The sequence below is a fragment of the Opisthocomus hoazin genome, chromosome 2, assembly GCF_030867145.1.
Source record: "Opisthocomus hoazin isolate bOpiHoa1 chromosome 2, bOpiHoa1.hap1, whole genome shotgun sequence".
In the NCBI taxonomy this organism is placed as follows: domain Eukaryota; kingdom Metazoa; phylum Chordata; class Aves; order Opisthocomiformes; family Opisthocomidae; genus Opisthocomus; species Opisthocomus hoazin.
Window position 1 is genome coordinate 45,609,987 of NC_134415.1, and position 23,253 is coordinate 45,633,239.

At 44.6% G+C, this 23,253-nt stretch overlaps 1 protein-coding gene across 5 annotated transcripts in view; it reads left to right on the forward strand.

Annotated features, from left to right (window-relative positions):
* PLCB1 (phospholipase C beta 1) overlaps nucleotides 1-23,253 on the forward strand; it is a 425,067-nt gene that overhangs the window by 261,233 nt on the left and 140,581 nt on the right. For all 5 annotated transcript variants that reach the window (XM_075413467.1, XM_075413470.1, XM_075413466.1 and 2 more), the window contains exons 5-9: nucleotides 3,038-3,117; nucleotides 13,313-13,366; nucleotides 13,728-13,803; nucleotides 19,496-19,596; nucleotides 20,990-21,156. In XM_075413467.1, coding sequence (XP_075269582.1) covers nucleotides 3,038-3,117; nucleotides 13,313-13,366; nucleotides 13,728-13,803; nucleotides 19,496-19,596; nucleotides 20,990-21,156 — 478 coding nt within the window. The remainder of the gene's footprint in view (nucleotides 1-3,037; nucleotides 3,118-13,312; nucleotides 13,367-13,727; nucleotides 13,804-19,495; nucleotides 19,597-20,989; nucleotides 21,157-23,253) is intronic.

A 23,253-nucleotide genomic window follows, 5' to 3' on the forward strand; every position in this document is an offset into this window, starting at 1 on the left:
AGTAGAGTTCTATTTCAGAATACCCAGATTTATATTTTCCTTTTGCATTACATCTGTATAGGAGTCTGCAGCTACTGTGGTGATTCAGAGGCTGTTATAACCTTTCCGCAGTAGGCTGTTTTCTTTCTACACATAAAAGCTTTCTACCCTGCGGAGCGCTCTCACCGAGTGCAGCCTTCTGGAGTCGCTGCTGCTGGTAAAGACAGCTGCAGAGTGCATCATGCAAGGAGTTAAGAGTATGGGCTTTGCTCTGTACCATGCAGCAAAACCAAGGAAACAGAGCCATTTGGTAGCTAAAGTGGTGAGATGCATCTTGGCTCACAGCTTGATGCAAGCCCATCAAAGTCAGTCCAAAGCATCTCCTTTATTTCCTCGAGTCTGTGCTCAGGGCTGTTGTTTCCCCTCCTGCTGAGGGTTCAGACCAGTGACTGGAAAGATGATGTTATCCTCAGCATATTTTTCTGATCTTGGTTTTTTGGCTGTGGTTCTAGGGTGGCTGGAATGAAGACCCTAAAATGGGAATGGCAATGAGCAAGTATTGCTTGTGACTTGTTGACTTGCCACCTGCATCGTTAGAAATGGCTCAGTCTGGAGGTAGCCCTTGAAGTATTTGGCAAGAGCAATGTGATCACTTGAAAAGCCAGGAAAAACTAGCAAGAAACATAGAAAGACTGTTTATGTGCCCGTCACAAAGCATTATTTATATAAAAATGGAGTTCCGCTTACATTCTTGTCAATAAGTGCTCGGACAGAGGGAAGGAGGAACTCGGGTGTGAGATGCTCCTGAAGTGCCCTACTTCTGTTTTGTACAAAATACTTCAGTTTTAAGCCCAGCAGAGTCAGTGAGATCTAAGCAAAGTCTATTAAGATCTGTTAAAGGCCAATGTATTTTCAATTTTTAAATGATAGTTTATGTTGCCATTAATCTTTGCAGCCATTACTGTCACAGAGAGAAGTTTTAACTGCTATTATTAGCACCTAAACAAAGCAGTGTTTACAAAATGAGCCTATTTTGAGCCTGGAAAAATGAGTTGCCAAGAAGAAGAAAAAAAAATGCTGCACTTAATACTCTTTCAGTTCCAGGAGTCACAGCAAAGCAGTGATGTTGCTAACAAACCCAAGTCCTTCTTTTCTTTCTCACACACGTCTTTTTTCAAATTAGACCTAAGAAGGAAAAACAAGAAAAGAAAAAAAGTGGAACCAGTCATTAGAGGGGGAGAGAAGGGCTATCTTGGCAGCAGTGGTTTACCTCCAGAAACACAAGTCTGAGTGTGAGGGAGGAAGGTTTCTCTGCCAGAAATACCCGTCACGGCGAGGTGTGTTGTCCCAGCTGCTTAGGGCTGAGGTTGTGCTGGGGTGGGCTGAAGGATCTGGTAGCTGAAGGATGTCAAAGGCCCATGTAACAGTAGGCATACAGGTAGCCTTATCTCTTCCTTGTTGGGAGCAACTGTGATAGACCTGTTTCAGGAACAAGATCTGATAACTTTAGGGAACAAATCTTAGCACATTAAAAAAATAGAAAAAAAATTGTACCTTCTGATCCTCTCAAATTGATCACCTAGTCACGCAGAAACTTGAGACTTTCTAGGTAAAAGAAGTCATAATGTCCAAAGTGACAACAATATTTGTTTCATTGGAAGTCACTGATATTTTTCATCGTTATCAATTTTTGTCAGCATGACATCTCTTTTCTTTTGTATTTTTTCTCAAGAAGAAGAAGGACCAAGGAGAGGCAATGCCTCCAAAGACTATGCATCTGAAAGGGTGTGTGGTGATGAGATTTGGATGTGGACTGATGTGACAGGAAGCTCAGGTTCAGTTTCAAAGAAACTCTGAAAACTTCATCAAGTAAAAAAAAAAAAAAAAAAAAGAAAATCACATTGTCTGCAAAGGCATGGTTTATTTTCATTCCTTTCGTTTATAGAGATGAAACAAAGCCAATCCAAAACTGCAGTTGTGATTAAAAAGGATTGCAGTTAAAGACTGTAAATAAGCACCAGGTTAGCAAAGAAGAATGCGCTGAAGTTGTCAATGAGAAGCTGCAAGGGAGGAGAGTGACAGGACGAGCAGTGAGAGTCTAAACTTCAAATTATAATCATGGATCAGCCTTGCTGGGAACCTGGGAAAGGGCAGAAACCTAAGGGAAGGACTTCATCAACATGCAGAGAAATGAGAAGATGAGGAGATGTCCCATGAGGAGCTGGAGGCCATTACTTCTCTGTGTCAGTGTAGCAAGAGGGAAAAATAATTTTAGCGAGGGACAGGACCACAGTGTAAGGATGTACGGTAGGGGGGAGAAGAGCTTTTCTGTTTGGAGTTGCATCTTCTTCCCAGTATATCAGAATAATTTAAATTTATTCCTATGTATTTCTACTGGTTTGGGTTTTTCAAGCGTGTTTCTTATGTTGGCTGATAGATTCTTAGAGTCGGTACTTACAGTTCTTAATCTGGCACTCAGAAAAGATAAGGCGTGATATTTGTTGTCTGAATTATTTCACGATCTGTGGAGAGAGTGATGCAGACGCTGTCACAATGAACTCTTACAAGAGGGGATGTTGAAGCAAGAGTCTTGCTATGGTACAGTCTGTATCCCACCCTGTCAGGTCTGTCTGTCTTCAGAGAGATTTAAGCCCATTTCAGCTTCATTTGATAAGAATGGTGGTTTAGAGGCTCCTTTGTTATCCTTAGTGTGTCAACCAGAGCAGTGTCCAACACACAAGAAAATGTATTTTTCTGGGGTGTTTATTGCACATCCTCCAGGAACTTGAATGTGTTCTGCATCAGACATTTATCTGCATGATTATTTTTTTGTTTTTCAGTTCAGTGGAATAAGATACCTTTTAATAAAACATTTGTAAGCATCTTCATTTTTTTGCAGCATGAGAAAATCAGGTCTTTCAGACAAGGAAAGAAGCTGTAATCAAGTTCAGACTTTAACTAGGCACATTTTGCTAACGATATAATTTTTGAAAATATTTTGCATTGTGTAAGTAAACATCTAAATGAAGCCTCATTTAATCAAATTTTCTCTATATAGGAATGGTCAGATGAAGTGTTCAGTCTGGCAACAAATCTGTTGGCACAGAACATGTCAAGGGACGCATTTCTGGAAAAAGCGTAAGTGGCTGTCGTGTTTAATGCTGTGGGTGTTGCTCTTTTCTCCGCGTCATTTTCCTCTTTTCTTGTTAGTCACATTGTCATCTATTGTTTCTGCTTTGATGACTTGTCACTTTTGTAAACACAGACTGTCCTTTCTCATGGTTTTAAAAAGCCTGTTATTTAAACGTCATTTAAACAAAAATCTTGTTAGGGTTCTTGCAAACTGCTAAGTTGTAGCAAAAAAAAAAACAGAATTAAATGCCATCTTCCCCTTGTATACAAAAGTAGTAGCTTCAGCTGTAGTCTGAAGCTCTCAATTTAAAATGGAAGAATATTCTGGACTGACTTGCCCCTGGTTTATTTTCCCTTTTTTCTGTTACTGATCAAAAGAGAAATGCGAAAAGTCCATTTTCCTCAGTCTAATCTCTATTGCTTTCATGTGCTGGGCTTTTGGGGTTATAAAAGGGAAGATACACCCTGCCCAGCCTACAAGTTGGCTGGTTAAATTCAGCTTTGTGTCTCCCCCAAACGCCTTTTAATTTCTGCTCACAGACAAAGGCTCGCTCCAGCTGAAAACCAAGCTGGGGCTTAGGTTCCTACAACTTGCCTCCATCCAAGAAGCAAGTTAACCCACCCTTCTTCTGGACTTTCTAAGTTTACGCATGCCTAATTTCATTAGATGCACCCGTATTTAGTCAGAAGGTTCCCAGCTGCTTAACTTTAATCCCATGTGCGTATTCAGAGGTGCCTGTTCTGGGAAGGGAGGGTGTGTCCATGTGTGTGTTTCCTTCTCACTGCGTTCATAGTGGCACAGCTGAAGTCAACAGAAATTCTTGAAGAAACTTTGAAGGCTGGATGTTGCAGGAGCTACAGCTTGGTGTCTGATAATGCTGTGTTGGGACAGCAATGATATATTAGACAAACAAAATCGCAAATGGATGGAAACATCTAACATTTCCTTTTGGGTCTGCATATTGACAGTGGAGAGAGCACTGTGCTAACCTGAGCAGACCCAAGTGTGAGAGCAAGAGGAAAGGTGACTGCCTGCAGCTCCATAGGTTGTAGATGAGTTACGGGGGTAGTCTGATATTACTATTTCCATGCCCCTTACCTCTCAGATCCCCAGGTGGCCAGCAGACTTTGCCAACAGGTCTGTAATTGGGAGGACTGTGGCTGTACCTAATGGGCATCTTCATATCAGATTCAAAGGAGGAACGTATTATCACACAGTATAGTAGAGCCAATCTTATTTGGAGCCATTTTTCGGCAGTTGTTCAAGCAATGGTAATTAAAGATTTAAGTCACTGGACACATTGCACAGATTCAGTAGCAGACAAGCATGGCATTTGTGTGTCTTTTTCTTTTTCCATAATTAATAAATCAGTTTGGAACTGTAAGGTTTCGAGGATCCTCTGCACAGATGCCAAATCAGAGTCATTTAAGAAATCTTTGACTTTGAAGATTAAAAATATTTCCCCATTATAATTACTGTACTAAGCAAAAGGTTGGTTGTAGTCCTATCATAACACTTTTGTTGAACTAGAAAATCAAATTGCATTAGAGGAGAATTAAGAGGATTTTTTTTTGTGGCATTCAGTTTCTTGCAGCATTGGAAGTGCAATAATAAACAGCTTGAGCAACTCTCCTGTGGTTTGGTCACATAAGAAAAATAGAGTTAATTTGGGAGGAGGATGGTTAATAAAACCTGCCATTTTGGTTATAAAGTGCTCATTCTTCTGTTGTAACTGTGCAGTGTATTTTTTGTTGGGGTGCAAAATGGGATGGTGGAGTACATTAGAACTGAAGTACTGATCAATGCGATGAGCAAAGGGTGACTGCTGTGGAAACCTTGGGGTCAGTGTTACTGTTCTAGTTTGGCTGCAGCCAGTAACAAAAGCACTACGTGGCCACCCCTCTCCCCGCCGCGGTGCAGAGGAGAATGGAAAGAAAGAGGCAGAAACTGGTGGGTCGGGATAAGGGCAGTTTAACAGAACAGCAAACAAAGGGAACAGTAACAACAACGATACAGAAAAAGGGGAATACACAAAACAAACCAGCAGAACAGAACCTCTCTCTCAGACCGCACCGCCGCTGTGCCCTCCTGAGCCGCAAGACCGTTCCCGCCTCCCAGCTCCCCCCCACCGGAACCCAGAGTGACGGCACAGGGTATGGAATACCAGGCTCTGTTTGGCCAAGTGGGTCAGCCCCCCTCCGGCTGTGCCCCTTCCTGGAGTCCGGTGAAAATTAACCCTGTCCTGGCCAAACCCAGGACATTATCCACCCCTTATCCCATACCATCTACGTCATGCCCAGGTCCCCCATTGTCCAGTTGATCACCACCACTTCTCCTGTCTCCAGATATCATTCCCTTAGTCTATGGATCATCACTCTAAAGTGTCCATTGAGTTCATTTAATCCATGACTTCAGGCTCCATCTGTCGTAATGGTCTTCCGTGGCAGGAGAGGTGATGTGTGGTGATGGGCGGTCACTTGCTGCATCCGGAGCTCACGGCTGATGTATCTGGTGCGGCCCGGGCCCACAGTCTGCAGGTTGGAGATGTCGATCTCGATGAATTTGCTGGGTGCCAGTTGTTGAAAACCAGGTCCAGTCCCATCATCGCTGTGCTCTGCTAGGTTTTCATCAAAAAGTCCATCGTTCCTTAATCTGGACGATTCTTACTACGATACTACTGGTACAACACATAACAATTGTAACAGTGATAACAGAGAGTGACAGGGTTATTTAACAATTAACTTTATACAATTTATTTATTTATGGACTATTCTCACCCAAAATCAAATCCCCATGAGGTACACATCGGACTTCCCCATCCTTCCGCATTACCCACCAGGTACACCCAGGTCCTTGAGCAAAAGCAATCCCGTGGACGGGCTTGCCTTTGCCCGAGGCAGGATTAACCCAAACCGTCTTCCCTAACATGTTCCGCACGTGCACTACAGGGACTTTATCTCCTTCTGTGGGGCGCTGAGGTTTTAACTGGGCAGGACCAGCCCGGTTGGTGGACCCTCTGGTGTTAACCAACCAGGTGGCCTTTGCTAAATGAGTATCCCAGTTTTTGAAAGTCCCACCCCCCATTGCCCTCGAAGTGGTTTTTAGCAGCCCATTGTACCGCTCGATCTTTCCAGAGGCTGGTGCATGGTAGGGGATGTGATACACCCACTCGATACCGTGTTCTTTGGCCCAGGTGTCTATGAGGCTGTTGCGAAAGTGAGTCCCGTTGTCCGACTCAATTCTTTCGGGAGTGCCGTGTCGCCATAGGACTTGTTTTTCCAGGCCCAGGATGATATTCTGGGCGGTGGCATGGGGCACAGGGTAGGTTTCCAGCGATCCGGTGGTGGCCTCCACCATTGTGAGCACATAGCGCTTGCCTTGGCGGGTTTGTGGCAGTGTGATGTAGTCAATCTGCCAAGCCTCCCCATATTTATATTTTAGCCATTGTCCTCCAGACCACTGAGGCTTTACCCGCTTGGCTTGCTTGATTGCAGTGCATGTCTCACATTCGTGGATAACCTGTGCAATGGTGTCCACAGTCAAGTCCACCCCTCGGTCACGAGCCCATCGGTATGTCGCGTCTCTTCCTTGGTGGCCCGAGGTGTCATGGGCCCACCAAGCTATAAACAGTTCACCCTTATGTTGCCAGTCCAGATCCACCTGAGCCACTTCAATCTTAGCAGCCTGATCTACCTGGTGGTTGTTTTGATGTTCCTCAGTGGCCCGACTCTTAGGGACGTGGGCGTCCACGTGACGGACTTTTACAGACAACTGCTCCAGACGGGCAGCAATATCTTGCTACAATGGAGCAGCCCAGATAGGTTTGCGTCTGCGCTGCCAGTTGTTCTTCTTCCATTGCTGCAGCCACCCCCACAAGGCATTGGCCACCATCCAAGAGTCGGTGTAAAGATAGAGCACTGGCCACTTCTCTCGACTGGCAATGTCTAAAGCCAGCTGGATGGCTTTCACCTCTGCAAACTGGCTTGACTCACCTTCTCCCTCGGCAGTTTCCGCGACTTGTCATGTAGGGCTCCATACAGCAGCCTTCCACCTCCGCTGCTTCCCCACAATGCGACAGGACCCATCCGTGAACAGGGCACACTGTTTCTTATCTTCTGGCAGTGGGGCCTCTTCAGCACATGTCACCTCCTCCTCTGGCGATGCTCCAAAATCTTTGCCTTCTGGCCAGTCCATGATTACCTCCAGAATTCCTGGGCGACTGGGGTTTCCCATTCGGGCGCGCTGGGTGATCAGCGCGACCCACTTACTCCACGTAGCATCGGTGGCATGATGCGTAGAGGGGATCCTCTCTTTGAACATCCAGCCCAGGACCGGCAATCGTGGAGCTGGGAGGAGCTGTGCTTCAGTGCACTTCTGAAGCAGCTCGAACGCCTTCATATGCTGCCAGAATCTCTTTTTCAGTGGGAGTATAGCGGGCCTCGGATCCTTTGTATCCCCAGCTCCAAAACCCCAGGGGTCGACCTCGAGTCTCCCCTGGTGCTTTCTGCCAGAGACTCCAGGTTGGGCCATTCTCCCCGGCTGCGGTGTAGAGCACGTTTTTAACATCTTGCCCTGACCGGACTGGACCAAGGGCTACAGCATGAACTATCTCCTGTTTAATTTGTTCAAATGCCTGTCGCTGCTCAGGGCCCCATTCAAAATCATTCTTCTTCCGAGTCACATGGTACAGAGGACTTACAATCTGGCTGTAATTTGGGATGTGCATCCTCCAAAAACCCACAACACGCAGGAAGGCCTGTGCTTCCTTTTTGCTGGTTGGTGGAGACATAGCTGCTATTTTGTTGATGACATCCATTGAGATTTGACGGCGCCCATCCTGCCATTTTATTCCCAAAAACTGGATCTCTTGAGCAGGTCCCTTGACTTTACTTCGCTTAATGGCGAAACCGGCTTTCAGAAGGATCTGAACTATTTTCTCCCCTTTCTCAAAAACCTCCTCCGCTGTGTCGCCCCATATAATGATGTCGTCGATGTACTGCAGATGTTCTGGGGCTTCACCCTTTTCCAGTGCAGTCTGGATTAGTCCATGGCAAATGGTGGGACTGTGTTTCCACCCCTGAGGCAGTCAATTCCAGGTGTACTGGGTGCCCCTCCAGGTGAAAGCAAACTGTGGCCTGCACTCTGCTGCCAAAGGGATGGAGAAGAATGCATTAGCGATGTCAGTTGTAGCATACCACTTGGCTGCCTTGGACTCCAGCTGATATTGAAGTTCTAACATGTCTGGCACGGCAGCACTCAGCGGTGGTGTGACTTCATTCAGGCCACGGTAGTCTACTGTCAGTCTCCACTCTCCAGCAGATTTTCTCACTGGCCATATGGGACTATTAAAGGGTGAGCGAGTTTTGGTGATCACTCCTTGACTCTCCAGCTGGAGGATCAGCTGATGAATGGGGAGAAGGGAGTCTCGGTTGGTACGATACTGTCGCCAGTGCACCGTTGTGGTCGCGATTGGCACCTGTTGTTCTTCAACCCTCAGGAACCCCACAACGGAAGGATCCTCCAAGAGACCAGGCAAAATGGACAGCTGTTTAATTTCTTCCTTCTCCACAGCAGCTATGCCAAAAGCCCACCAATGCCCCTTTGGGTCCTTGAAATAGCCTCTCCTAAGATAGTCTATCCCAAGGATTCACGGAGCCTCGGGGCCAGTTACAATGGGGTGCTTCTGCCAGTCCTGCCCAGTGAGGCTCACTTCAGCCTCCAGTACACTCAGCTCTTGGGACCCCCCTGTCACTCCAGAAATGCAAATGGACTCTGACCCTTTGAACTCTGATGGCATTAAAGTACACTGTGCACCAGTGTCCACTAGAGCTTTATACTCTTGTGGATCTGACGTGCCAGGCCACCAAATCCACACCGTCCAATAAACGCGGTTGTCCCTTTCCTCCACCTGGCTGGAGGCAGGGCCCCTCTAATCCTGGTCAGAGAATTTGCTGCTCACCTGCGGTAAAAATGACTTGGAGGTCCCCTCCAGAGGATCGGAATCAAAATCAAACTGTCTACCTGGTCTGGAGAGCTGGCTGCTAGAAACTGGAGCGGCATCTTTCCTAACAGAATCCCCTTTGGTGCTTGTTTTACCTCGCAACTCATGCACTCGTGCCTCTAGACTGGAGGTGGGTTTTCCATCCCACTTCCTCATGTCCTCTCCGTGGTCACGCAGGTAAAACCACAGGGTGCCCCGTGGTGTATAGCCTCTATATTCCCTCTCCTGAGCAGAGAAACGCTTGCCCCTAACAGCTGAGACACTGGCTCGTACAGGAGGGGAGTAGGACCTACTCTCTTTCACTTGCCGGACCTCCCAGGCCAGTTTCTCCACAGCTGAGACAAGGGAGGAAGAGAGACTTTCTTCATATTGCCGGAGTCTGACAGCCACCTCATCCACTGCTGGTGCCTCTTTACCTTTCCAGTTTACTACTGCCAGTGAGTTGGCATATGAGGAGGGTGCGCTCCGCACAAACTTCCTCCACATAGATGGTGTGCACTGGACTTCATCTGGGTCTGTGGGTAACTGGTCATCGTCTGGTTCATTATAAACCAGCTCCCGCACAGCTAATTCCCTCAAGTACTGAATACCCCTTTCCATATTGGTCCACTTGCCAGGGTAACATACAAAATCGTCACTGAAGGGGTACCTCTCCCTCACACCTGACAGAAGTCTCCTCCAGAGGCTGAGGACTTGTTCCTTCTTCCCAATGGCCTTGTCAATGCCCCCATCGCTGGCCAGGGATCCCAGCTGCTTGGCTTCCTTGCCCTCTAATTCCAAGCTGCTGGCCCCGTTATCCCAGCACCGCAGCAGCCAGGTGGCAATGTGCTCGCCTGGGTGGCGGGTGAAATCTTTCCGCACGTCTCGCAGCTCGCCCAGGGACAGGGACCGGGTGATGATCTCTGTCTCTATCTCCCGCGATGACGCTGGCTCATCGTCATCCCTCCCGGAGCGATCTGCTCTCTTTGCGTCTTTCTTTAGTTTTACGGGGGTGACTGCTACCGGCACAGGTTGGTCACTGGGCTCAGCCGCGATGCCTGCAGCTGGAGCTGGGGCTGGAGCTGCTGCTGTGCCCGCCGGGGCAGCCGGGACAACGCCAGTGGCTGCAGCAGCCGTGGTGCCGGTCGGGGGGGCTGTGACTGCCTGCTGGGCTGGAGGGGCTGCAGGGCCGGCTGGGGGTGCAGCACCAGCCGCAGTGCCTGCCGCTTCGCTTCTCCCCCTTTCCCCTTTAGGGCACTGAATGAGGTTGAACAGGGCAGCTCGGTAGGCATGGGCCAGACCCCAGCACATTGTGGTGATTTGTATCTCTCTCGAGTTCCCAGGATGGCAGCACACTTTTTGCAGATATTTTACTAGTTTGTCCGGATCCTGCACGTGTTCAGGGGTGAGTTTAAAAAGCATCGGAGGTGCCCACTGCTCTAGACACCTGCCCATGCTGTCCCACACACCCAGCCACTCACAGCTATCCGGCCCCGGGGCAGGTCTCTGCACGATGTTCTTAACTACTTGTTTAACCCTAAACAAAACCTGCAACCCATTCAGGAGGCAGAACAGTAGGAGAGTGCTGGCCTGAGCATCCCACGGGTACTCGAAATTCTCAAAAGCAGTTAGAAACAGCCTGAGGGAGAGAGGGGGGGTGAAACAGTGGGGGAAGGTATCCCCTTCGGTTTTCCCCACAGACTGGGTTTGATTATTAACAAAATCTAAGACATAGGATCCGAGGTACGGAAATGACCGCAGTGCTGCATGCAAATACAAGCCTAATTTCATGCACAGTGATGTTATCATATCATAAGTCAGTATCATACAGTACAGTAAAATCATCATCCTAATCCTTTTTCCAGTGATGATGAACAGCATGGCAGTAAACACATACTGCAAATAAGGATTCAAAAACCACAGCCATCTGAGCAAAGTCAGCAACATTTTTTACCGGCGACTATTTAACTAACACAGTAAATACGTACAACAAGTTATAACAAAATCTAGAAAGCAGTTTTAACACCCGCTGCTCAGCCCTGCCGTTATCCCCGCCCCACGCTTGGGCACCAAATTTAATGTTTTGGTTTCGGCTGCCGCCGGCAACAAAAGCGCCACGCGGCCGCCCCTCCCCCCGCCAGCGTGCAGAAGAGAATGAGAAGAAACAGGCAGAAAACTGGTGGGTCGGGATAAGGGCAGTTTAACAGAACAGCAGACAAAGGGAACAGTAACAACAACGATACAGATAAGGGGAATACACAAAACAAACCAGCAGAACAGAGCCCGCAGAACAGACCCGCTCTCTCAGACCGCACTGCCGCTGTGCCCTCCCGAGCCGCGAGAGCGTTCCTGCCCCCTCAGCTGCCCCCCACCAGAACCCAGCATGAGGGCACATGGTATGGAATACCCTGCTCTGTTTGGCCAGGTTGGGTCAGCCCCCCCAGCTGTGCCCCTTCCTGGAGTCCGGTGAAAATTAACCCTGTCCTGGCCAAACCCAGGACAGTTACGTCCAGATTTTGTCGTTCTTGGACTCAGCACTCCACTACTAAAAGGAGTCCATTCAGCTGCTATGGATGGGGACTATCTCGTACCAAGCTTTTTTAACAGGGGTAACATGCTTGGTTTTCTCAGGTGGATGGATAATGGCTGTAGGGGAAGAAACAGTGTTCCATGTGTAAGAAAGAATCTGGGAGGAAAAAAGGTGGCAAGTACTGGTGGAGGTTGACTGTTCTTCAGCCAACGTTTTTAGATTGCTCTAACTGAAGTTCAAAATCCCCTTTTTTTTTCTCGTATTTTCTTTTATTTCTAGCTGTCTTGGCTGTAGAGGAAAACATTAAATGCGACCAGAAGGTACTCAAAAGTTTCAAAAAATAGAAGTCTAAATAAAAGAAAAGTTTTTAGCGAACTGATGTGATGATTTTTTTTTTTTTTTCTTTTTAATTAGGTTAGTGTTGGGAGCTGGGGGCAGAGGGGTTAATATTTTTCACTGGTGACACGGTAGCACATGAGAGTTCAATTTCCAGAAGATGCATATGAGGAGACAACAATTAGTAAAAATGTTCCTATCCTAGTTAGGGATATTAGCACATACTTTGTTTTTGAAGTGGTTGCTAATGACATTTTCAGTTGGGAAGAGGAGGAAAGCTTATTTGAAGCATGCACTTTCTTTTAATTTTGGTAGGCCAGTGGGTAAAGTGAAATAGTTCAAAAAATAAATATTCCTCTGAGATACTTAAATGTTGCTACATTTTTCACCAGATTGTATTACTGAAAAACTCATTTATAGTTTTAATTATATTTGAGTGGAAAAGTTGAAGCACTCAAAAAGTTGTGCTCTTTACAGGCTGCTGCTGGTAGACATTATGCTGGTAGCCAGTAGTCCTAGCATACCAGGAGGATCATCAGAAAACAGCTGTAGGCCCAACTGCTTCTCGTTAAAGCTACCAGATAAAACTCCTGTTTCAGTAGGCTTTGAATCAGTGTGTTGAAAGATTTGGACAAAGAGAGATACATCTCCATCCTGCTGCATAAATGAGCATGCAAGAGAAATCACAGGTTCTGAGATATTGAGATGCTCTAAATACACAGTTCAAAAGTGGCATAACTGCCTGTCTGTAGATTATTTCAGCATGTAATTTTCATATTGCTTCACATTGGAAACGTCTTGGGCTTGCCCAGGGCTGCCAAATATACTGACACTTTTGCTGGTGTGGAGACATTTCAGTTGGCAGCAATTTGACTTCCTTTCAGCTGAGGAGTGATAACAGAGTAACCTTCACAGAAGCATGATGAGGAGGACTTAGGAAGACAGGCATGTTGGCGTGCCACATTCAGGGAAAATTTCAGCCCCTGGTAGAGGGAGGAGTACAGCCACCTTTCCAGTCAAGTTGTGTAGCCTGTGTGCCACAATTCAGTCTGCCGGTAGACTGGCAGGCAGCCTGGGTGAGAAGGAGCTTGCAGCGGGGGGAATGATAAATTTGTGCATTAATGGTATTTGCAATGTCCTGTTGCAAGACAGACAGTATTTGACACTACAGGTGCATTACTGTTGATGAAAAAGATATGTGCTGATTAATGGTATCCCAACAGGTTTTCATATTGGGTAAAAGAGCTGAGTGGGGCTTGCCACATCATCAGAACAATGTCATTGAGCTGTAAAGTTGGTGGGGAGGTACTTGAAAATGCTGTAAAAATAAAACAGGATGCTTTTCTCTCCACAGTTACACAAAACTTAAGCTGCAGGTGACTCCAGAAGGGCGCATTCCTCTGAAGAAGTAAGTTTTGTTCCCCTTCCTTGCCACATTCTTCTCTGACTTTTTAGTGTGAATATATGTTTGAGATGTCAGAGACATGTTGTGAGGATAAATGTGTTCAAATTGTGTATCACTGGGGTAATATGAAGCCAGCAGTGATGACTTTTTCAAATAACTATTTCCTGTAACAGGGACTTGTCTGGGTAGAGTTAAACTCATTGTGGGCATCATTAAACTTGCTTGTGTTACTGAGCAGTCAGCCAAAGGGAAATAAATAGCTAAAGATGTGATAGTCTGGGAAGTGATATTCAGTCTGTACGCCACTTGGGCCATCACGGTGTGTCTTTAAGCCAATTCGCTCTGGTTTGTCTTCATTTTGCAGCATATACCGCTTGTTTTCCGCTGACAGAAAACGAGTAGAGACCGCATTAGAAGCTTGTAATCTTCCATCTTCCAGGGTAAGCATCTGAATTTATTCTTGGCCCTTACAGAGTGTTGCTTGTATTCAGCAGTGTTTTCTCTCTATTGAGGACAATTTGTTCAAGGCTGATCATGCTGTGCTGGCTTGGCTTCTGGATAGGTCCTCAGCAGCAGGTCTTTCTTTCCCACACAGAAGTTCCCGATACCCATTTGCAAATCTGAGTACCTTTGATTTGAAGTTGTGTAGGGAACAGGAGTGCCTGGAAGAAGTGTGAATGGATTAAAGGAAAGGGCAGGAGGTTGTGTGACCTCTCCTGGAGGAATCCTGGGAGAATATTTTCAGAATTGGTGACTGTTAACACAATTTCAAGGCATTTCAGAGCAGTGTTAGCTTGAGGTGTAGCTAATGGTGTAATCTGTTTCCTTCTCAAAAAAGGAAAAAGAAAAAAACCCTATAGCTTGAGTTAAGTGACAGTTTAAACTTTCTGTAGCTTATCTAAAAGGTGCATGGAGTAAATGTTGAAATGCTGTATTAATGCTACAGGGATGCAGCCATTGTATGCTGCTAATCCAGAAGCTCTCCTCAACCCAGAGCATTTGAGGGATGGTATCTCACCCTGAGGAAGGCTTTTTTCAAGAGGAATGAGCTCGAGTGGGCAGTTCTAGTTAATACTGGAGTGAAGATGTCCTTTTAGTCTTTCCACCCAGGTGGAGATTCTCCTCCAGGAAGCTTCTTGCAGGATAAATCCTACCTTTGGAGGTCCAAGAGGTGGGGCAGAACCGACCTGCAGCAGAGGAGAGACTGCATCTCCTCTACTACAACACCCTGTGCTGTGATACTTGCTCAACCTTTGCTACCCCAATGGTTTCTTAATAGATCCAGTTCCTACGGCTCCAGAAGAATAGTGGGGCAAAAGCTTCATGAGCCAAACCTCAGATACCCCTTACCAGTGAGACCTTTCTTTGTAGATTTGGGAGCTTAATTCCTTGCAATTCCAAAGAATGTCTGTAAAGTTAGGTATAAAAGAGTATAACAATCTCAACTGAAGTAAGATTGTGAGGTTTTCATTTAATTGTTAGCAAACAAGGTAAGATGTGGAGAAAATCATGGAAGCATTGCTTTTTAAATCAGTTGATTTATTGCTTCTCTTTACTACATATCTCAGGAAAAAAAGATCTAAACATCACTGGAGTCCCTCAAAGAAACTGCAATGTTTTTCTGCAATTTACTTGAGTACAGTCAATTTTACATAGACCTTGCTGTATACTTGTTGCTGGGATACCATCTTGAAAATTATTCATAGTACGAAGTAAAGCCTTTCTCTGGTTGGGACAAAAGAGAAATGTGCTTCATGCAATAAAGACAACTGTGTTGATCGTCTTGCAAAAAATATTTTAGAAGCTAAGTGCTTAAGAAGCATGAAACTCTGAATCTGGTAGAGGTAATGGAGTAGAAGAAAATCAATTTTTCAACTACAGCTCTTTTCCTTTGTGTTCCTGTTTATTTGAACAAGTAAGATTCTTAACTTCAACTTCCAGCTTTTCTGCCCCATTGTACTGCAGGAGAAGTGGTGTTCTGGTAAAGCCTTGAAGAGCACTGGACTCCAAGCAGCATGCAAGACATGAATATCGGGGAATCGTCCTCAGTAAAACCACACCAAATTATTCAGAGAACTCGTGAAAGTCTCTCATGGACATTAACAGCTTAGGCTTTTTGGTTTTTCGTATTCATACCTCATGAAGATCCCTCTAAAGTTTTGCTCCCCAAGTTTCCATACTTCTCATTGCTCTAGGAAGATACGGGGCTTGTTGGCCAAGAGTTTCATGGGATGTTTTGCTGCACCTCCCAGAACCTGTGGATGACCCTAAAACACAAAATGAAATTCGCAGTCATGCGTAAGAGGATGCCAAATCAGCATTTCTCACTCTTTCTGATTCATAGCTTCAAAGCTGGGACAGTCCATCATGCATCTTACACAGTGACCTGAGCATAGGGCAGCTGGAGCTGTGCTGCCAGGGGATAGTATCACTGCATGGACTTGTCTGTGACAGTACAAACTTCAGCATCTGCTAGCCCTGCTCTTTAGCAATTTCCCTCTGTGTGTGCTTGCCAGGACATCTCATGGGACAATGTGTAGGCTCTGCATTTAGTACGAGAGGAGGAAGAGTTCTCATTGCCTGGATAATTGCCTTCATCCTGCTATAGAAGAATAGCACCAGAGAGGCTCCCCAGAAGTGCCAAAAATAAACTATTTCATATTTAGAGACCTTAATAAGGGATGGAGACTCTAGAGCGCTGAGCGCTCCAGCCCAGATTCGGCTGAGCAGTTGAGTGTGGCTGCAGGGGGATGACCCATGGACCTCAAGTCAAGCACATTTTCAAAGCATGGATTTATTTATTTATTTATGTATTTTTGGGTTGGACCTGGCACATGTAGGGTCTTGCAAGGCCAAACCCTGTGTGATCTGATTTTTGGCATCATTTAGCACCTAGTGGATCTCAAAGCAGGCGAATGTTGAAATAAATATTGAAATGAAGTTTTAAAATACGCCAATGAGGTTTTGAGTTTGGCATGTATTTCACCTATGTTGGTTTTTTTTTTAAGTCTTGGCTACTTTTGGGGAAGGCAGGGTGCTTTTTGTTATTGTTGGGTGTTTTTATTTGTTTTAGTTTTAGTCAAAGGTGCCTAAAATAGAGTTTGAAGAGCTTTATTTTAGTCGACTGTCTGTGAAGACTGGTTTCTGCCTTCCAGTTAATGTAGAGGTTCACAATGAAGCACCAGTGAGTTTGACTGTTAACTTAAAATAAAACAACCAGCTATTGAGTCCCATCTGTGCAAATAATCTGTATTAGCTGTTGTGCTGCCGAATATATAACAGACTAGATACAGATGTTATAAAAGCAGACAGGTTACCAGACATAAATCAACAGTGCTTGAAATTAGTAGAGAGTCTTAAACACAGAATAAAGTTGAATGCCAATATTCAGCAAAGCTGGAAATGAGGGATGCTCTTATGTGGTACAGAAAGTTTGTGATTTGTTCTTTGGTCTCAAAAAAGAGATGAGAACATAAGGTGTGTGGGTGGTTCCACTGAAATGTGGATGGCTCAGACCAGGCTGAGGAAGGGGGCAGTGTATTTTAATCCCTTTCGGCAGACAGGCTTTTGGAGTCCAAATATAGTTGTCTGAGTTTGGCAAATGCTTGCAGCAAGGCTTTCGTCTCTCATCTAAATCTTTGTGTTTCATAGCCCACCGATTATGTTACTGGTAGGTAATAATTTATTAAAAGGTTCTGTACTTATGCCTGAAGACTTGTGTTGGTTATCTCCTTTGTAGACAGGCGTTTGGAGATACATGTTGGGAAACCGCGGTATGTTTTCTTAATTGGAGTGGCAAATAAAAGCCTGCATCTCAGGTTATTGGAAAAGACCCACATTCTGTTCAGTATTTTCAAATCCCCTGTGAAGGAAAAAATATATTAGGTCAATGGGAGACTGTAATTCTGTGGTAATTACAGAATCAACGTTTAAAATGCCCTTAGGAGAAGTGCTGGCTGAGAGGCAGTAGCCTGCTGAATAAGGGTTATAGGTACAGGGAGCAGAGGTGACTGGGGTCCTGGCTGTAACAAGAAAATTCACAAGCTTTATGAATCCCAGCCTTTAGGAAAATGCAAGTATCAGCAGTTCTACTCTCAACAGAAAGCACCGCATGTGCAAATTTATCAGTGTAGTAGGTGCAGTTTCACATGTAGTTCTGTGTCGCCAACGGCTGTTGCCGAAAAGAGCTATTTCCATCCTTGAACTTCAGGTATATGGCTATTTCCATCCCTGAAATTCAGGAAACTTCAGGTGGGTTCTCCACCCACCCTTGCACTGGATTTAGCAGTTGTGCCATTGTCGAGTTACATGGCTTAGCGAACTGATCCCACGGTGAAGTGCACAGGGTTGTTTTGGCTGGGTGTGTTTGGAACCAGTTCACCCTGCAGCTGCTTGCATAGTCTGCCAAAAAAAAAGGAAGGCACAAGGGTCTAAGGACTGGTGACCTCAGACCACTGAAGCTTGGAGCTGGATACCCAGGCGGAGCAGGGAAATGGTCCAGCTCAGTTTGAGTGTGAGCTGGGTCAGGTTCAATCCACGCTTGTGGACAGAAACACTGAACAATGGTCACAATACGAAACCCTCTCTGGCCTCTGCGAGTTTCATAGATTAAAAGGAGAGATAAAGTGACGCCTGTGGCATTTATTTATTTATTTTAACCTAAAGCAGGAAAAATACACAGAAGTTTCCTTCCGTCTAACAAAGGCTTGAATCGACACTGCCAGTTCCCTTGGCAACGGTGTTAAACAGGCGGAATAAATAAAAGCAATGATTTGCGCTGTTAGCATCTTGCTTCTGAGATGACCAGGTTCAACGGCGTTAAAAGCAAATGGCTTTGTTTCCAAGTTACAATTTTCCTTCTCCAGTTCATCAGATTTGGGCATTATTTTGGAGCTGTGGAGAGGCATCACACGCGTCCATGGTGCTTCCAGAGACTATGTGTTACAGCTTTTGACAAAGGTAGCTTGTGTGAAAGAAACAAAAAAATCAGATTTTCAGTATTTGCATTTCATGCTTTTTGTGTTTTCCTTTTTCTTGTTCCTTTATAAGGTTTTCTCTGCACAAAATACAAGCTTCTGTGCCGTTTTCCTTTCTCAGTGCACTAATGCAAAGGCAGAAGCCAGTGAGCACACTGTTACTGTTCTGTGTGGAAAAAAACTTTGCACCTTTGTTGGGGTCCTCATTTCTTCCCAGCCCCACTAAAGAAGCAGCTCTTGCTGCAAAAACTCAGGAGCTTGAAGGCAGCACGTGCAAGTGGGAGGAGGGCTCTTGAGCTTTCATGCAAAGGACTGTTTTCCTTATCCAGTCCACTAATTCGCTCCAGTTAAAAACAGTAATTCTATTTTTTTCAGAGAAAAGCCAGCAAGTATAATAGGGATGAGGAAGGCGTCATCTAGAAGGAGGATTAAATGTAAATTGTTCTAAATTTTATAAAATGTAAGAAAAAAATGCTGGTATCTCTTCTATAGGAGAGCATTTTTATCAATTTCTGTAAAAGAAATTGAGTTGCCAAATGCATTACACTGAGTGTTTGGGGCAAAGAGGTATGGAAGAGCTACATTGCATGAGGCTTGCCCAGAATTGTGGTATCTTGAACATGTATCTTCAGGAAAGAAAAGGAAACATTGCTGCTGCTGTCACAGAACAAGTGTATTAATGATGAGTCGGTGACCCAATTTGTTCCCTGGTTCTTTGAAAGCTTTGGAAAGATGAGTGATGTGCTCGTGCAATAGAACGCTGCCATTTTGCTTGCTGGAGCGTGCAGGCCTGGCACCACTGGTCAGCCACGCTGCTGCGATTGGGCTCGGAGGCTTCATCAGGATTGCTATACCTATTTATGCTATAGGTAATGGGGTTAGATGGAGAGATGCCCTCTCTTTCTTCTTCACAGGTGCTCAGAGAAAGAAATAAATTTGCCTTGTGGAAACTAATATGATGAACATATTTGTATTTTTGTTGAAGAGGTATTCTTTAAGCTACTCTGTTGTCCAGGGGAATTCATTATTCTTCAAAATTTGGGCTCCTTTAGGTTGCAGGAAGCAAATCAAAAGCAGCACAGTAGCAAGCGATCTGTTTACAAAGAGCGTACGAAAGTACTGTGTTGTTCTTTTACTATTTTTTCCCATTTTGCAGAATGATTCGATCCCTCAAGACGACTTCACACCAGACGTGTACAGGGTGTTCTTAAACAACCTCTGCCCTCGGCCTGAGATCGACCACATCTTTTCTGAGTTGTAAGAAAATACGCTCATTTATTTATTTCTTTATTTTCCACCCTGCACTGATTTTCTGGGATGGGGATGGCAAAGTAGGTTATTTAGACTACAGCACCATGCAGTGATTGCCAAGAACAGATTTCAATGTCAAGCAGAGCTGTTATTTAACCTCAGATCAAGGGTTCGTTCTCTCCCAAGCTTTTGCGTCCCTGTTTCTAATGGCCAGAGTTTTAAAGTGATTTGTTCCTACAGGAGCAGAACTGCTGGGTCTTGTTTTTCTGTATGGATTAGGATAGTTTAGGCTTCCAGGAAGGCAAAGGAAGAAGAGTGATAAGCAGTAACAGCGTGCAATAGGCGTAAGAATATGTATAATCACCCCAAAAGTTTAATTAGGAGTTCCGAAAAATGCAGCAACTTTTAGGATTTGTGCATCATGAATTCACACTGTGAAACTGAATTAGCAGCCCGCTACAACGGATTTCATACGTTCAGTTACAAACTGCATAACTCATGTTGATTCTACCCCTTGCAGCAAGTCCTTCTGCTTCCCACTTTCAGCAGAGCCTGATCAATGGAGTCAGAACATGAAGCAATATGAAAGCAAAGTAATTTCCAAAATACATCCCAAGACTGCCAAAGCAATTAGTGAATTTATCTTTGCAACATGGATGTGCTCACATACTCCTTTTGTGCTTATTTTCTCTAAGGTTGAGGTTTTGGTGGCACTCAGCTGTGACCTAGTTTGCTCCCATTGAACCCAGGGGTAGACTTTCTGTCACTCTCTTGCAGAGTAGGAGGAGGCCAGTCCCAAGTGCTGTAGACAGCCCTGAGCACATCACCTGGCTTGGAGGCTTCCTGGAGCTCCATCTGGGTACAAATTGTACCCAAACTCTGCTCTAGATAGACATCTTTTTGCTTGCTTTGCAGAGTGCCTAGCATTTTTTATCAGGTTTATTAAAAAAAAAAAACAAAAACTCAGGCAAATACTGGAATAATGAAGCCAGGGATGCTGTTATTCAGCAGCAAAAGCAAATAGTTGGGCCAGGAATGCCAGCAGAGTGTTTGTGGCAAGCTCAGGATGGAATTCCGCATCGTTTTCTCTTTTACTTCTTTTAATTGCTTAGTTCCAGGAATTCGGAGGAGTGAAAAGCTTTTAGCATTGCTCTGACTCTTCCCATTGATGCCAATAATGCTGAATGCTTTTAAAAATCGTACTCCTAGATATTTGATGAAGAAAGTTTGTTGTTACATGCAGGCAAAGTAAATTAGTCTAGAGACACAGTAGGACAATGTTTTTGTTATACGCTAGCTTGAATCTTGTTTCGATTTCCCTGGGAAATTACAGAACATTGAACAAGACATCAAGGAAACATATTTTAATGGCTTTGCTGTTGCTTTAATTTTTCTCTAGTGGTGCCAAGAGCAAACCATACCTTACTGTTGATCAGATGATGGAATTTATAAATTTTAAGCAACGTGATCCACGATTAAATGAAATCCTCTATCCACCATTAAAACAAGAACAAGTTCAACAACTGATTGAGAAGTATGAACCCAACAATAATCTAGCAAAGAAAGGTCAGTGGTTTTTATATTCTCACTGCACTCTGTTTCTAATTTGAAACAATGACTCAGTCATCCTTTATCTGCATGCTAGAGCTAAGTTTGGTTCAGAATCAAACGGCATTTCCAGCTACCTGCTTTTGGACTGTACAAGCCTGCGAGAGATCGTGTGGTTCATTTTTAGATGTATTTGGTTGGGATCAACTCAGGAAGGATGGGGCTGGTTTCAGCATTTAGTTTTCAGTATGTGTAATTGATAGTTTAGAACAGTTGCTCTGGTATGTAAACTTCAGCTAACACAATGGCTATTTACCGGCATCTGAAATGTGAAATTTAAAGAAACAATTGGTGGCATTGACACTAATATGATGATAATTGTGTCATTTAATAATAGTGATAGTCCAGCCCTCTGCTTTCTGATAAAGTAGTACACCTAGTAAGATGTGAGAGTAGCTGAGTGTGTTTCATGCCATAATCACAGACAATCCCTTTTGAATATCTCCACTGTTGTCAGGGCTTAACTGGGCATTTTGCCAAAACCAGCGAGAGAACTCCTGCTCAAATCTCTGCAGATTTTTGCTACCACCACAAGTCTTAAAATAGTATTGAACTTGTGTCTGGATCATGTTTTATTCCAATCCACATATCCTAATGATTACCCCACCTTTTAATGTGTTTATACCTTAGAAATTTTAGGGGCATGGGAATATCCTGAAAAACAGAACTGATACAAAAAAAATTGGTTTGGCCCAGAGACTTCAGATCCAGAGGAAACACAAAGGCATCTTTCCCAAAAGTCTGGAGGTTAACTGAAGGCACTCCTGCCCATCTCCCTGGAAACCTTCTGACCTAGATGACTTCCTGACGGAAACTGGTGGCTCTTCATGCCATGATTGATGTTATCTCAAGGCAAACACTAATTTTTCTCATAAGGCTTTTGTTTTTCTAGTCAAATCAAATTTTGTGTTTCCAGAGGTTCTGATGGAGAGTTAAATCCTGCTTCTTTGTCATGCTTATGCAAACTGTCTTTTGATGTCAGTGAGAATACTAGCACAAGTAGATGAAAACATGTTGTGACCTCCTCTCTCATCTGTGCAAAGATATTGCTCTGTGCTTACCTAATTTCACATCAGCAACAGGGAAGTCTGGTACCGTAAAGATCATTCTTATTACGCAAATATTGGCACTTCATATAAACCAAGTAGCGGATTTATTAGAAGGGGGTGTGCTAGCAGAACACCAAAGTCAAAATGAAATCGCGTTCTGACTAGCAATAAGAAGGAAGCATGAAAGAAACCTCAGAAAGAAGGGAGCTGTAATGCTGTTTGCTAGCAACCTCCAGGTAGGATTTGTGGGAAACCTCCAGCTTACCCTAACTTATGTTGATGCACACATTTGCTGCAGGCACTTGCCCTTCTGTGGGTGTCCCTCTTCCTGGATGTGATCTTATGGAATCAGTTCTCACAGAAAATGCTGAGTTTCAGAAGGGAAAGGCGGGTCATAGAGAGTAAATTCCTTTCATGTGGTTGGTTTGTTGTTTTTTCTGATTCCAACCTGTGCACTGGGGTCCAGCAAATTCTGACAAAGCTGGCACAACCTGCAGGTCACCTCCATGCTGCAGACACCAGCTCTTATATAGCACTCTGTCTGGTGGCTGAGCTGCGGTAACTGGCCCATTCTGCTAATCAGACCCCAGTGCAGATCCCAAGCTTACTGCCTTAAAATTACAGGAATTGGCTAATCAGGAATGACATGGGGACACAGTATTTTCTGTACATCTGCTCCGAGCTGGGAATGCAATTCACTGTATATTAAATGAAGTGTAGGTGTGGCTCAATCCTACACTCATAGAATAATTGCAAACAAATGCTGCGTGTCTGTAAAATGTCACCAAAATATAACAGTGCATATTCAAAATAATGATTTAACCTTTTAATATGGTATTTCATAAAAGGGATTGTTGCGCAGGCTTGCTGATGTTGGAAAGGACTGTTCGTAGGCTGAATTGCAGGGATGGCAGGCCAAAGTGCAAAGCTTCAGAGACGCTTTCCCTGCCACTCACTTGGGCCACTGAGCAGAGATGTTATTTTCTGTAGACCTGTGGATGTTCAA